The sequence below is a fragment of the Chrysochloris asiatica genome, unplaced genomic scaffold (genome assembly GCF_000296735.1).
Source record: "Chrysochloris asiatica unplaced genomic scaffold, ChrAsi1.0 scaffold00025, whole genome shotgun sequence".
Classification (NCBI taxonomy): Eukaryota; Metazoa; Chordata; class Mammalia; order Afrosoricida; family Chrysochloridae; genus Chrysochloris; species Chrysochloris asiatica.
Genome location: NW_006408543.1, coordinates 14,179,709 through 14,195,870, shown reverse-complemented (window position 1 = coordinate 14,195,870; position 16,162 = coordinate 14,179,709). Strand labels below are relative to the sequence as shown.

General features: G+C 45.0%; 1 protein-coding gene across 1 annotated transcript; it reads left to right on the top strand.

Moving 5' to 3' along the window:
• Positions 1 to 8,906: 8,906 nt before the first annotated feature.
• Positions 8,907 to 11,089, top strand: LOC102812228 (interferon alpha-inducible protein 27-like protein 2-like). Its single transcript, XM_006839626.1, has 3 exons — positions 8,907 to 9,055; positions 10,390 to 10,607; positions 11,010 to 11,089. The coding sequence occupies exons 1-3, from the start codon at positions 8,907 to 8,909 to the stop codon at positions 11,087 to 11,089; spliced, it is 447 nt and encodes a 148-aa protein (XP_006839689.1).
• Positions 11,090 to 16,162: the final 5,073 nt, after the last annotated feature.

Genomic DNA, 16,162 nt, shown 5'->3' with positions numbered 1-16,162 from the left:
ACAGTAGTGGTCCTATGCAGTATTTCTCTTTTTGTGACTGACTAATTTCACTCAGCATAATGTCCTCAAGGTTCATCCATGTTATGTGGTGGCTTACCGCTTCCTTGTTATTCTTCAATGTAGCATAATATTCCATTGTGTGTATGTACCACAAGAGACCATCAATTTTTCATTCAACAAATCATATACTTTGCTACTTTACAGTGATTGTAATCCCCTCCAAGAATCACCAGTTCACAGTATTTACCTCTATTCATTTTAACCCTTGCATCCCTCCCTGTGTCTCCTGCTACCTTCATCTTTCCTTTACCAACCTCCCTCTTGTTGTATACTGTCTACCCCACCACCCCTGTTAACATGTGTCTACCCTCCAGCTCATAATTTCCCCTCCCCCACCTGTAACCATCATAGACTTTTTTTTTTTTTTTATCAAGAAAACCTGTTGATCTGATCTGTAAACTTTAATTCAATTCATAATGATGTTGGTATTGATGTTATGTGCCTTCATGTTGGTTTCCAACTCATAGTGACCCTAGGCACAATAGAACAAAACACTGTCCAGTCCCGTGCCATCTTCACAGTTGTTATGCTTGAACCCATTGCTGATACCACTGTGCCAATCCATCTTGTTGAGAGTCTTCCTCTTTTTTTGCTGACCCACCACTTTAGCAAGCATGGTGTCCTTCCACATGATATGTCTGAAATATGAGAGACAAAGTCTCATCATCCTGGATTCTAAGGAGCATTTTGGCTGTACTTTTTCCAATACAGATTTGTTTGTTCTTCTGGCAGTCATGATACCTTTAATATTCTTCTCCAATACCATAACGCAAATGCTTCAATTCTTCTACAATTGGCCTTATTCATTGTCCAGGTTTCACATGCATTCAAGGCTATTGAAACTGCCACGGCTTGGGTCAGGTTCACCTTAGTCCTCAAACTGACATCTTTGCTCTTGAACACTTTAAAAAGGTCTTGTGTAGTAGATTTGTCTAATGCAATATGTCATTTGATTTCTTGACTGCTGCTTCCAAGAGTGTTGTTAGTGGACCCAAGAAAAATCAATTCTTTGACAACTTCAAGCTTCTCTCCAATTATCATGATGATATTTATCGGTCCACTGGTGAGGAGTTTTGTTTTCTTTACATTGAGGTGCAACCCATACAGAAGGCTGTGGTCTTTAATCTTCACCAGTGAGTATTTTAAGTTCTTTTTCACTTTCAGCAAGCAAGGTTGTATCATATGTATAGTGCAGGTTTTTGATGAGTCTTCCTCCAATCCTGATGCCACATTCGTGTTCAAATAATCCATATTATTTACTCAGTATACAGATTGAATATATGGTTAAAGAAGACAATCCTGGTGCACAGCTTTCCTGATTTAAACCATTCAGTATCTCTTTGTTATGTTGGAACAATTGCCTTTTGGTCTGTGAACAGGTGCCTCATGAGCACAATTAAGTGTTCTAGAAAACCCATTCTTCTCAATGTTGTCCATAGCTTGTCATGATTCACCCAGTCGAAAGCCTGTGCATAGCCAATAAAGCACAAGTCAACATCTTTCTGGTATTCTCTGTCAGCTAAGATCCATTTGATGTCAGAAAAATCAGCTAAAATCTGTCAGCTAAAATCAATTTGATGTCAACATTCTTGTCTGAATCCGGCTTGAACCTCTGTTATTTCCTTGTCAATGTACTTTTGCTGTCATTTTTAAAGGCAAAATTTTACTTGTGTGTGATATTAATGATACTGTTTGATGGTTTCTGCATTCTGTTGGGTCACCTCTCTTTGGAATAGGGACAAATATGGATCACTTCCAATCAGTTGACCAGGTAGCTGCCTTCCAAATTTTTTGGCACTAAAAAGTTTATTGACAATAGAAAGTTTAAAAAAGAAAATCTTTTCTTAACTTTTTTACAACAGTGGTCTCATACATTATTTGCCCTTCCGTGGTTGACTAATTTGTGGTGCTATGGGTTAATGAGCCACACTGCAAAGCCGTTTGAACTTCAAGGTCAGGAGTTCAAGCTCACCAGCTTCTCCTCAGGAACCCTAAACAGGGTCACTATGGGTCAGAATTGACTTGGTGGCACTTAACAAGAACAACAACAACAATTTCACTTAGCATAATGTCCTCCAGGTCCATCCATGTTATGAAGTGTTTGGCAGATTCATAGTTACTTTTCAAGGTTGCATAGTATTCCATTGTGTGTATGTACCAGACATTTTTTAACCGTTCTTCCATTAATGGGCATTTAGGCTGTGTTCATCCTTATGCTGTTGTACATAGTGCTGCAATGAACGTTTGTTGTTGTTGTCAAGTGTGATTGAATTGCTTCTGACTCATAGTGACCTTCTGCACAACAGAACAAAACACTGTCTGGTCCTGCACTATCCTCACAACCATTACTATACTTGAGCCCATTGCTGCTGCCACTGTGCCAATCCATCTTGTCGGAGGTCCTCCTCTATGAGTAGGTGTACATGTCACACCTCTTAGTTCTTGAGGATATATACCAAGCAGAGGGATTGCTGGCTCATAAAGTATTTTTACTTTGCACTTTCTGAGCAAGCATCATCCTGTTTTCCACAGTGGTTGCACCATTTTACAGTCCCACCAGCAGTGTAGAAAGGTCCCTGTCTCTCTATACCCTAGACAGCATTTGGTATTTTCTGTTGTTTTTTCCTGGAACTTTGCTATTAATGTTGGAGAAAGATAATAGCATTGTTGTTCTGTAGGATAAGCATTGGATTGCTAACCACAATGTTGGCAGTTCAAACCCACCAGCTGATCCTTGGAAATCCTACACAGGTCACTCTGAATCTGAACGGACTCAACAACACTTAGCAACAATGGCACATGATCATGAGCAATATTCATATGTTTGTTGGCCACCTGAATGTCTTTTTCGCTAAATTGCCTGTTCATGTCAACTGTCCATTTTTAAAACTGGACTGTTTGTATTCTAGTTGTTAAGGTGTTAAAAGTTTTCTGTAAATTTTAGAAAGTAAGTCCTTTGTTTGATATGCCATTTGCCAAACATTTTTTCCCAGTCTGTGGGTTTTCTTTTTACTCTTTTGGTGAAATCCTTTGATGCACATACATGCCTACTTTTTAGGAGGTCTCAGTTATCTATTTGGCCTTCTGTTTGTGGGGTTCTAGTTATGTTTGATAGTTTATTTATGCCATATATCAGAGCTCCTAAGTTTGTCCCTTTGAGGTACTTTAGGATAATCACTGGACTGTTGACTACAAGGTTGGCAGTTCAAATCCACCAGCCTTTCCTCAGAAACCTTATCCAGGGACTCTATGAATCAGAACTGACTCGACAGCACTTAACAGCACCAAGTTTTCTCTATTTTTCCATTGATGATCTTTATAGTTCAAGGACTTACATTTAGGTCTTTAATCCACATTGATTTCATTTTTTAATATATTGTGAGATATAGATCTTGGTTAATTTTTCTACAAATGGATTCCCAGTTTAGCCAGCACTATTTGTTGTAGAGACTATCTCTTCTCCGTTTGTCGAAGAACAACTGACTCTAGTGGATGGATTTACTTTTGGGTTCTCCATTGTGTTCCGTTGATCTGTGTGTCTTTCTTTCATTGTACTTGTGCCAGGTTGTTTTGATGACTGTGCCTGTGTAGTAGGTTTTGAAATCAGGAAGTGAGAGATCTCTTACTTTGTTCTCCTTTTAAAATAATGTTTTGCTTATCCTGGGTCTTTTTCCTTTCCATCTAAAATTAGTGATTATTTTTCCAACTTTTTAAAGCATGGTGTTGGAATCTGGATTGGGATTGCATTATATCTACAGACTGCTTTGGGTAGTGTTGGCATGTTCAAAATGCTATGTTTTCCTACCCACAAATGTGGTATAGTACTCCATTTCTGAAGGTCTCATATAGTAGTGTTTAGTAGTTTTCTGTGTATAGGTGTTTTGTTTCGCTGGTTAGATTTATCCCCAAGTATTTATTCTTTTGAACAAAAAAATTCAAAGGGCAGCTCGAGGATACAAAGTCAAATATTATAACAAAATATGCAAAGATCTGGAGTCAGGAAATCAAAAGGGAAGAACACGCTCAGCATTTCTCAAGCTGAAAGAACTGAGGAAAAAACCCAAGCCTCGACTTGCAATATTGACTGATTCTCTGGGCAAAATATTGAATGATGCAGAAAGCATCAAAAGAAGATGGAAGGAAAACAGAGAGTCTCTGTACCAAAAAGAAATGATCAATATTCAACCATTTCAAGAGGTAGCATATGATCAAGAGCCAATGGTACCGAAGGAAGACGTCCAAGGCACACTGAAAGCATTGCAAGTCTTGGGGGAAATGATGGAATACAAACTGAAATCTTTCAAAAAACCAATGCAACACTGGAGGTGCTCACTCATCTACACCAAGAGATTTGGAAGACAGCTACCTGGCCAACAGATTGGAAGAGATCCATATTTGTACCCATTCCAAAGAGAGGTGACCCAATAGAATGCAGAAATCATCAGACAGTATCATCAATATTGCATGACAGTAAAATTTTGTTAAAGATAATTCAAAAACTGCTGCAGCAGTACATTGACAGGGAGCTGCTACAAGTTAAGACCAGATTCACAAGGGGACGTGGAACGAAGGTTATCATTGCTGATGTTAGATGGATCTTAGCTGAGAGCAGAGACTACCAGAGAGATGTTTACCTGTGCTTTATTGACTATGCAAAGGCTTTTGATTGTGTGGATCATGACAAGTTATGGACAACATCGCAAAAAATAGGTATTCAATTCCACTTACTTATGCACATGAGGAACCTGTACATAGACCAAGAGGTAGTCATTCAACCAGAACAAGGGGGCACTGAATGGTTTGAAATTGGGAAAGCTGTGCACCAGGGTTGTATTCTTTCACCATACTTATTCAATCTGTATGTTGAGCAAATAATTCGAGAAACTGAATTATATGAAGAAGAACATGGCATCAGAATTGGAGGAAGACTCATTTAAAACCTGCGATATACAGATGATGCAACCTTTCTTGCTGAAACTGAAGAGGACTAAAATATTTCCTGATGAAGATCAAAGATCACAGTCTTCAGTATGGGTTGCCCTCAAAGTAAAAAAAAAAAAAAAAATTCTTAACCACTGGACCAAATAATAACACCAAGATAAATGGAGAAAAGATTGAAGTTGTCAAAGACTTCATGTTACTTGGATCCACCATCAACACTCATGAAAGCAGCAGTCAAGAAATCAAACTATGTATTGCATTGGTCAAGTCTCCTGTACAAGACCTCTTCAAAGTATTCAAGAGCAAAGATGTCAGTTTGAGGACTAAGGTGAACTGATCCAAAGCATGGTATTTTCAACAGCCTCATATACATGTGAAAGTTGGACAATGAATAAAGAAGATCATAGAATAATTGATGTGTTTAAGTTATGGTGTTGGAGAAAAATATTAAAGGTACCATGGACTGCCAGAAGAACAAACAAATCTGTATTGGAAGAAGTACAGCAAGAATGCGTCTTACAAACCAAGATGGCCAGACTTCATCTCTCATAATTCAGGCATATTATCAGGAGGCAGTGGTCCCTGGAGAACTACATCATGCATGGTAAAGTGGAGGGTCGGCAAAAACGGATGACCCCAACTAGATGGTTTGGCATAGTCGCAGCAACAATTGACTTGGGCAGTGTTTCGTGTAGCTGTGATTCGGAACCGACTCAAAGGCATTTAACAATAACAGCAAAAAATTTCACTTCATGACTTTCTAGTCTTTAGTAGCTCACTTCAGTAGCAGCAAGTTTTACCTCTGTTTCATAGTAATCAGTCTTGGCTGATTTTGAGTTTGATTCTCCTTCTCCCTTGTGAAATCAAAAGGAAGTCTGACATGGCCCCCATGGTGTTTTTGCAATGTTATGTGAGAAAGCATTTGCCATTTCAGCGTTCTGTGCCGGCATCATCAGCAACATTCATTATGTTTGTCATGTAGTTCATCATTTCCAGAGTTTTCCATCATCCCTAACACAAGTTCGGTGTCACTTCAGCAAAGCTGTAGATTTTTCTGTTATGTTAAAAAGAGTAAAACGTTTGCAATTCAAGAGATCAACCATTTATCAGGAAAGATGTTTACGAACTGACTGTCAACTCTAGCAAAACTGTTGTAGATACCAAGAAGCAGTTTTTTGTTTTTATTCCACTTCCAAACTTGTGATTCAAGAAGGAAAGTACAGCTGTTGCTCTTTTGAAGATTGTCTATTAATTTTTAAGAAGTGCAGAAGTGTGGAATGCATGCATAGTGGTAGATCTTGAGAGGGAAAACAGACTTTTAGGCTAAACACTAATGGAAAGCTACTAAATGAAAGGCTTTAGGTTTGAGTCCATCCAGAGATGCTTAGAAAGTCCTGGTGATTCCCAGCTTTTCCCAGTGTAACTCCTCCTCCCCCTTCACCTAAGGACTGTATCATCTAACATGCTCCAGATGAAACTGACTGAAATGAAAGGTGGGCAGTTCGAATGCATCTATGCTTCAAATCCACACTGAGGCGCCTTACAAGAATGCCTGGCAATAGGTTCCCATAGATTATAGCCAAAAAACCCTACACTACTGAGCTCAGTTCTGCTCTGTGAACAGAAGGGATCAGTGTTGAGTCAGAATCCACTCAAAGGCATCGGTTTGAGTTTTTAGTTATGTATATACATGGTCTTTCATTTTCTCCACTTGCTTGTAAGCCACATGAACACGAATGTTTTGGTCTAGTTAATTCCCTGCTCTACCGCAGTACCTACCTACCTAGATCTATGTCTGCCATGGGGGAACCTTCCATGTAGACTGGGGCCATTGTAACAAAATCATACAGATTGGGTGGCTTTTAACAACAGAAATGTATTGTCTCACAGTGCTGAAGGTTAGATGTCCAAATCAGGGTGTTAGCCATGTTGATTTCTTCTGAGACCCTAAGGGAGACTCTGTTCCAGGCATCTCATAGTTTCTGCTAGCCCCAAGTCTTCCTTGCTTACATCTACAGAGTCTCTCACTAGTCTTTGCCTGACGCTTCTCCTGTTTCATCAGGACACAGCAGTTTTACTGGATTAGCAAACGCCCTGCTTGGTCATGGCCTCCTGTTAACTGATCAGATTTTCAAATACGCTGTTTCCAAACAGGGCTATGTTTGCAAACAGCAGGTATTATGTTAGGGACAGAGCAGGAACCTAACAGGCCAGCTTAACCTTACCCCAACACCTGGCACTTAAATCAACAATTCTAGGAAACTGAGCCCAGCTCAACTGCTGAGAACTAGAATAGTGCAAGACCATCAAAAAAGGTGCAAAAATATGTGCCACCTAGATGCTGCCGGCAATCAGAATTAAACTTGAGGAAGAAGAGCCAAAAACCCTATAAAAAAGGAGAGAGAACAGAAAGGCAGCGCTCTCTCACTCGCGCTGTGAGAGAGACACCTGCATCTCCTCCTCTGAGAAATGTACTTTAGCCTCTTCTTTCTCCCATGGAACAGCTGATACTTTCCAACTGCTGACCACTATGCTACCAGAGCTCCTTAAGAAGTGTAGTATTCAGAGCTTAATGCACCAGATTGCAAAGCCGTTTGAACTGCAAGGTCGTCAGTTCAAGCTCACCAGCTACTCCCCGGAAACCCTATACAGGGTCACTATGGGTCAGAATTGACTCGACGGCACTTCACAATAACAATCAACCTTGCTTGTTACTTGCTGCTTTTTGTCAGTGTGTGCTGTTTGCCCCAACCTCAAGTGGGTGTTGCTATACCTGCAGAAGTCAGGTTATTGGACCCTAACAGGTTACGGCTTCAATGTATCTTTTGAGGGGATGTAGTTCAGTCCATAACAAGAATTTTTTGAATAACTGAACATGTAGCCACTATGGGGATTAGTATCATTCTGAAAATCACCTTCTTGTCTCTCCTAGAAGTTAATATTCATCCTTTTATCATGTAACTTTAGTTCTATGTCTTAAAAACTTTATTATGCATCGAGCATGCCTCCATCCCAAAATAGATGACAAAACAATTTATACTGGTTAACAATGGATAGTTTCAATTTCCAGGAAAATGAAACTTAACTCACTGGCTGCCTGCCATCCAAGAAGGCTGTGCTTTGAATAGGATGGGGTGGAACTATATAAAGCATCTGCATCAGAGACTCTGGACACATTCTTGGGAGACAAGCTTCTTGGGTAAGGTAAGGAGGGTTGATGGATTTTACTGGGAAGGGTCCCAAGTCCTCACCTGCCCCGGCCATAGGCACCAAGAGCTGGAGTTTGAAGGAGTCAGGTGGGCAGGGGGAATCAGAGAAGCCAATTCAAAGCCATTACCAGCCAATGAAGCAGACAGACCTGGGTCCTGTCTCATTTTGCCAGGGGACCCTAATGACCTTGGGTGAAACACTAACCTTCTTGGAGCCTAAGCATAACCTCTTGTATCCGATGGAGACAGGAGTTCCTTCCTTCTGGAGTTAGCAAGGAGATTACATAGCATCAGGGTGCTCACAGCACTTTGGCCACAGGAAATGACCCCAAACTGTAATGAGTTCGCCTTTCCTAATTCCAGAGTCTTTTTCATGGCTCTGGAGAGATTTACGGGAGTCCTTAAATTATCTAAGACATTGCCTCTGGGGTCCTCAGGAGCAACAAAGCACATGGGAACAGAAAATGTTCGAGGTTCCTCCTTCGATCATCTGAACACCCACATCACTCCTTCCCTCACCTCACCCCAAGACCCTTTCTGTACCTGCTGCCACCACAAGCTCAGAGCAGCCTCTGGTTCCCTTGGCCCTCCATGTCTTCTGGGCAGTGGGTGGGAAGCCAGTTTTAGGGTCCCCAATCTGCCACCAAATCTCTACTCTTCTGACAGGTTTGACTGAGGTGCGATCCTCTTAGGACCATGGCATTTGCTGTTGCCAGCGCCTGGGCTTCCAGCATGGCTGCCGGTCTGATAGCAGCAGCAGGAACTGTGTCCAGTGTGGGTACACTGGCCTCTGGAACCACCCTGGTTGGCGTTCCCACCGTGGGTAAGTGTCCCAAGAGGGACTCGTACTGGAATCAGGACACAGGCTGGGGATGTTGGGAGGACTCTGTAAAGGAACTGGGAATCAGCTGCTGGTAACCACATCCCTCCAATCTCTGACTCCATCGTTCCATCCTATCAGAGTCTCTTCTGTTTTCATAAGATATCAATCATACTGAATTAAAGGGCTACCTGAATTCCACTATGTTAACATAACTTACACTGTATCTGCCAAGGACCGATTTCCAAATAAGGTCACATTCTAAGGTTCAGAGATTTAGAGTTTTTGCAGATCTCTTGGGGTGAGCACAAATCTACCCATAACCCCAAATCTGAACCCATTGATTTCTACCCATAGCAATTCTATAGGACAAAGCAGAACTGCCCCATAGAATTTCCAAGGCATTACTTGTCATGGAAGTGCACAGTATCACCCTTCTCCCTCAGAGTGACTGGTGGGTTTTAACTGCCAACCTTTTGATAATCAGTTGAACATGCAACCACTGTAACACTTTGTGTAACACCAAGAACTTCAAATCTCCTCAGGGCAGGTCCTTTCTGCTTCTGGGCTCGGACTCTCCAGCCATCCTTCCCAAGTTTAGGATTGTGGGGTCTGTCTTCTCAGGAATGTGCCCTGGGTTGGGAGAAGCAAGGATGGGGCAGACAGGGGTCATTCCTTCAGTGGGCTCAGGGAATGGTGGGAGGCCAGTAAGGATCCACTCACAGAATGTATTTTTCGTCACCAGCCAAGACAGCTGCAGCTGTAGCCGGAGGTGGTAAGTTTCTACAGAAAAGGGTTGCGGCCCCACCCACCCCAGGGCCCTGGGTCTCTGGGAACAATGGTCTGGCCACTGGTCAAGTTTCCCCAGGCCTCAAGTGGTTGGGTTGGGGATGGAACAAGCACCATCGAGAAGGGCAGAGGCTTAGACCAAGGCACTGGAACAGGATTGGAAGAGGTAGACAAGGGGTAATCTCAGTCAGGACCACTGTCCCCTGGCCAGAGTGACCATGGCATGACTGTGGGAGTGTCCCTTGAAGCCTCTGAAAAGTGGCCCATAACACTCATTCAGGGGTCTCGGGAGGATTACTTAAAATGAGACAGGCATATCGGTGCTTTAACAAGCTGATCCGCTCAGATCCCATCTAGTGGAGACGGAATAGCAGAGGGTCCAGCTCTGAGCCTATGTCTGCCTCACATAACTTAGTGTCCTGGGTAAGATTTGTTTGCATAATAGATGTCCTCAGTAAAGATAGGAAGCTGGCAAGCCACTCCTTTATTTCAGCATTTTATTGAGGCTCAGGGGACAAGGGACTTTCCCCTTCTCCAGGCCTCTAATGGTCCCCACATTTGACCAAGCAGGTGGGTGGGCCCATTCCCAAGCCCCTCCCTTGCCCTTATTCTCCTCTCCACTGCAGTTGTGGCCTTGGGGTCAATGCCGGTGGTGCTTAGCACCTTGGGCTTTACCCAGGCTGGAATCGCCGCCTCTTCTGTAGCTGCTAAGATGATGTCTATGGCGGCCATTGCCAACGGAGGTGGTGTAGCAGCGGGCAGCCTGGTGGCTACTCTTCAGTCACTGGGTACGTGTGCTGGACAGGGTTTGCTGTAGGTGAGAAGGAGGTGGGGGTGTGGGCAGGACCAACGTTCTAGAGGATCCAGCCTGGAGTTGAGGCCTGTGTGTGTGGAGGGGCTCTCCTCCATCCAGCTGCCATGATCCTTTGGTTCTCAGTCTCTCTATACCTTTTCTTCTCTCTGGGTTTCTTTGAAAAAGACCGAGGAGAAAGAGAAGCATCCTGGACTCAGGGTCCTCTGGGTCCAAGACATTCTGCTCAATGCAGACTTGCTGGGTTGCTTGGGGTTGAGCCTCTGCCAGGGAGTGTGGAGGAACTATGAGCTCTTGGTCTTGCAAACAGGAGTGTCAGGAAACCCAAGAGTGCTGCCTAGCCAGCCCATCCCCCTCAGAGCATTCTCTCCTCCCACAGGAGCAGCTGGACTCTCCCTGTCAACCAAGATAGTCCTGGCCTCCACTGGGTGCACTCTTGGGGCCTTGTTGGTGCCTTAATTCAGGCTGTCTGACCTTCAGCTGCATCTAGTAGATGAGGACCTGCGGGGGACCAACCCAGCTCGTCTGGTAACTGTGCTCCAAATGTGGCACCCTGAACCCCTGCAAGAAAATAAAGAATAAAGATGCAGGCTGTTAATTCCTTGTGTAGCCATTCCTTTCCACTTACTGTTAGAGTGAGTCCAGCAGTGACCGTTCTGAGACTGGGGGACTCAAGTTCTTTCCCAACCTGGTCTTCTCCTAGCTGCGTGGGGTGGGAGTCCGTGAAAAGTGTCAGATTTAAATTTGGAGACAGGATGATCTGATACCCTGCCACTGATTCCTCTCTGGAATTCCTTTTGTTCCTCTAAACAGGAAGTTCAAAAGAAATGACCTCAGGATCCTAGGCCACTGATTCCTCTCTGGAATTCCTTTTGTTCCTCTAAGCAGGATGTTCAAAGGAAATGACCTCAGGATCCTAGGGAGATTGTTTGGCTAAGTCCCCTTGAGAAGGCACGGACAGCCAATGGGAGAGCAGCAAGTTTGAGCTAGACTTCCACTCACTTCCTCAGACAGGCATTCCAACCCTCACACATCCAGTGGGCAGTTCCCAGACAGAGAAAACACAGGGTATACTGCTACTGCCCTGTCCCAAAGGCCTCAGCCTTCCTCCACACTAACAGAGGACATTTTAAGTTTTCAGGGGCTCTGACCATTCTCCTTGTTCCCAGATACTCTCCCACACTCACCTTCAGAATAAGGTCTTGTAGAAACTTCTGATCCAAGGATGGGTTCCACTCCAGAGCATCAAATCACTCTTTATTGACACACACACACTCTCTGAGCAGTTACCTCTCCACAGGAACAAAAGGAAAATGCTTGTCCTTTACTAGGGCACAGATCAGCATTATCCCAGAGCCAGTCAAGGCTTTGTGGGACTCAGAGAAAGGCAAGTAGCGGTCTGCTGGGGAAGGGGTAGTGTTCTGGGTTGATCTTTGTCCCCAATTTAAGTCTGGATGATTGAATTCTGTCTCTAATTGAAGACTAACCTGCAGTATCTGTGAAAACAACTTTTTTTTAGAATGAGGGTATCAGTTAAGTATAAGTCCCTGGGGGCATAAATGGTGAACATAAGAGAAAAATGAGGTTTCCTGATCCTACAAAGCCTTGGAAACCCTACACAGGGTCTTTAAGAGCCATAACCGACACCACAGTATTTAACAACAACTAACAAATAGCATGGACTTCTGGTATGGGGCTGCTGGTTAATGCGCTGGACTACAAAGTCAGCTTGAACCCGAAGGCCTATGGTTCAAGCTCACCAGCTGCTCCTCGGAAACCCTTTACGGGGATACTGTGGGTCGGAACTCTGGAAGGCACTTAACACCACCAACAACAATAAGTAGCCAAGTAGCGTAGTGGTTGTGAGCCAGGCTGCTAACCTCAAGGTTGTTGGTTTTAAACTACTGTAAGGCCTAATTGCCCTATAGTAACTAATTTTTAAGAAAGGATCAGGCTGAAGTGGGAAAAATTTTTAGTATCAACAACTCCCCTAGATGCAGAAACACCCTTCCCCCTTAACTCTGGAAAAACTTGGCTTCTGTAACACCACTCAGGTGGTGAGTCACCATTGTGCTATATGATAACATCGTGGAAACACAGGTTTGGGCCCACTCAGACACCGTAGCTGAAGCGTGAGGTCACACAGACTGTTCATAGCATGCTGTGATCAGTTACAATCATTCACACTCTCATCAGTCATTCAGAGGCTACAGAAACGGCATTAATGGGTTAGTGGATTTCAGAGCCAACATCAGAAATCAGAAAAACGAAAAACAGGCTCTATCTCTCTCACTGAGAAATAGATCAAAGGAAAAACAGGCTCTATTTCTACCCCTGAGAAACAGATAAAACAGGCTCTATGTCTCCCACTGAGAAATAGACAGGCTTCCTCAAACGACGTCTCTCGTGAGGAAGTGACTGTGAGTTAGACTGTGTCCAGTCCTCTCATCATGTCCCATTTGGCTAGCCCCCGACTAGAGTAAGAACAGGCAGTATAAAAGGATAAGAGAATTTACCTCCAGAGGCTTTTGAAGGTTAGGCTTCGAGGCCTGTCCGGTTACTCTGGACTCCAGCCAACACCTGGGGCCCTAGAACGTCTCAGGGGGCGCGCCCCCTGAGCTGGGCCAGTTGTCCAGTTTATTCGGATGCACCTTTAGCTAAGATGACGTTGCAACACCCCGCAAGGGGCGTGGCCAGGAGGGCCCCTGACTGGTCCTCTTAATTGGCGGCTCCCCAACCTTTATCTGTCCCCTTTTGCCTTGATTGACCTTTCCTAACCTGCCCTTTCTGGTTCAGAAAAGTCACCATTCATGACTAATCAGTGGACTGCTTGCTTATTCGTCTACGGGTTGATTTGTCTCTACTTGACCCTCCCTTTGGGTCTAGGCTTGGCAGTTACTGCCCCGAAGATTGGGCAGTCAGACACAGGATTTGTTGTTGTTGTTGTTATGTGCCCTGGAGTCGGTTCCGACTCATAGCGACCCTGTACAGCGTTTCCGAGGCTGTAAATCTTTCCGGGAGCAGAAAGCATCATCTTTCTCCCGCGGAACAGCTGGTAGTTTCAAACTGCTGACCTACCCTACCAGAGCTCCTTTTAGACACAGGATGTTGTTGTTGTTGTTAAGTGCCATCGAGTCGGTTCCGACCCATAGCGACCCTGTACAGGGTTTCCAAGGGTGTAAATCCTTACGGGAGTAGAAAGCCTCATCTTTCTCCCGCGGAGCGGCTGGTAGTTTCGAACCGCTGACCTTAAGGTTTGCAGCCCGATTCGTAACCACTACGCTACCAAAGCTCCTTTAGACACAGGATAGCCCGAGATAATTGCTACTTTCTTTGTGTTGGCCTCCTCTTGAACCTTCAGTGCTGGATAACTAAGGCCTTGTAAACGCCTCCCCAGGCCCACCCGAATTGCATCCACAGGAAGAGGTACCGACCCCAGACCATCTGAGACTGAGCCAACTAAGAGAACCTAGTGCAGCATCCCGTTCTCACATAGGATTGGGATGGAAGTCCCTTCCTGAGTACGGTTCCTCGGTGGGCATTGTCCACTGGCACTATAACTCACGTAGGCAGTCTGGATGTCCAAGGGTGAAAAGCCTTGAAATCCGTCCCAGCATGCCCAGTCGCCCATTCTGTCTCAGGTGCACTCACTTGAGTCCTAAACTGTCCATTGTATGTCTGTGCTCATTCCTTGTAACTCTCTTGGCTTTTGTGTCGTTCTGTGTAACCCCCTTTTTCTTACAAGATCAAATATGGGAAAGTCTGCCTCCAAAGAAACTTGCCCTCTTGGGTGCATTTTAAATAATTTCAAGGATGTTTATTCCTCAGAACAGGAAGATGTTTACTGGGTCAAATTCAGTCGGGGGCGCCTGTGAACTCTTTGTGAACTTGAGTGGCCCTCTTTTGGGGGTGAATTGGCCAGATGCGGGGACCTTTGACTCATGAATTGCCCGGAGCATTGGAAAGTAGTGACAGACACCTGGGCACCCAGAATTTCCTTAAGGTGCCCTGCATGCCTAGGGTGCCCATTGCACCGGGCAGCGTCGCGAAGGGCGCTAGTCCTGGGGGTGGGGGGTAGGCGAAGAGTGGGGAACAGACAGGGCTGCCCGGACTCCTTGGAACCTCACCGCCGACCCGCTCCCAAGCCCTAGCTAATGCTTCCTTCTACACGCCGGGCGAGCAGTTGGCATCAGCGTGGTCAAGAGCCTGGGCAGGGAGGGGCTCTTGTTTCCAAGAAAGAGGCCCTGGCCCCCAATGGAAACGCTTCCCCAGCAGGGGAGCCATGCCTAGCTTGAGTCTTGCGGACAGAACAGCCGGACTGGGACCCAAATTTTGATCGAGGTACTGAGGCTCTTTTGAAGAGTATCCAGCGAGCAGCTAAGAAACCCACTAACCTCTCCAAGGTAAGTGTGGTCCTGCAAAAGCCAGATGAATCCCCTACAGCGTTTCTCGAACGCCTATCACATTTATACACCTATCAACCTGGAGGTTCCCGCTCCCTCCCCCGCCCCGGCAGAACGCCCAGGCGATCAACCTGGTTTTTGTGCACAGTTGGCCCCTGATATTAGGAAGAAGCTTCAGAAATTAGAAAGATTTGAAGGGAAAAGTAAGTCAGAGTTAATTGCCAGTGGCCAACGCACTTAAAATAACCGAGATAGCCCAGAGGAAGTAGTAGAAAGATTGGAGAAAGCGACCATTGCAGCCCTGAAGGCTCACCAACCACCCCCTGGAACTAAGGGAACCGGAAGACCCAGGTTCCCAGGAAAAAGACCTCCCCTGGGGAAAGATCAAAGAGACAGGGCATTGGAAGAAGGCGTGCTCCCAAAAGCCATAAGGTCAAAGGAAAGTCCTCACCTTAAGTGAAGAAGATTGATGGGACCATGGTTCCCAGACAATGAGCCCCCAGGAACCCACAGTAACCTTGAAAGTAGGCGGCAAAGCAGGAGCAGCCCACTCAGTCCTGCAACAGCCCTTGGGGACACTATCATTCCGGACAGTCCAAGTAGGGAAGGAAGGGCCAGATGACCAACTCGTCGAGTTTGGCCAGATGTGCCTCGCAAACTGTGCTAGCTAGTACCCGCTCCCATGAACTATGTATTTTAGTGCACGTTCTCCCTCAAGTCTTTGTGTATAGTGGGGAAGGAGGAAAGGAACACTTAGGAATCAAAACAGGCAGCGGGTATAAGACAGTGCCTGTGTTAGCTCCCCTACTGATTGGGCTGCTGTAGGAACCTCCTCCCTGGTGCTCCAAGATCAATCTTTTAAAGCCCTTTCAGGACAAGTTTCCCAGAATCTAAGCTTTCTAGAGTCCTCCATTTCTAAACTGGAGCACCAACTAGACTCCCTTGTGGAAGTTGTTGTTGTTTGTTGTTAAGTGCCTTCGAGTCGGTTCCGACCCATAGCGACCCTGTACAGGGTTTCCGAGGGTGTAAATCCTTACGGGAGTAGAAAGCCTCATCTTTCTCCCGCGGAGCAGCTGGTAGTTTCGAACTGCTGACCTTATGGTTCGCAGCCCGATTCGTAACCACTACG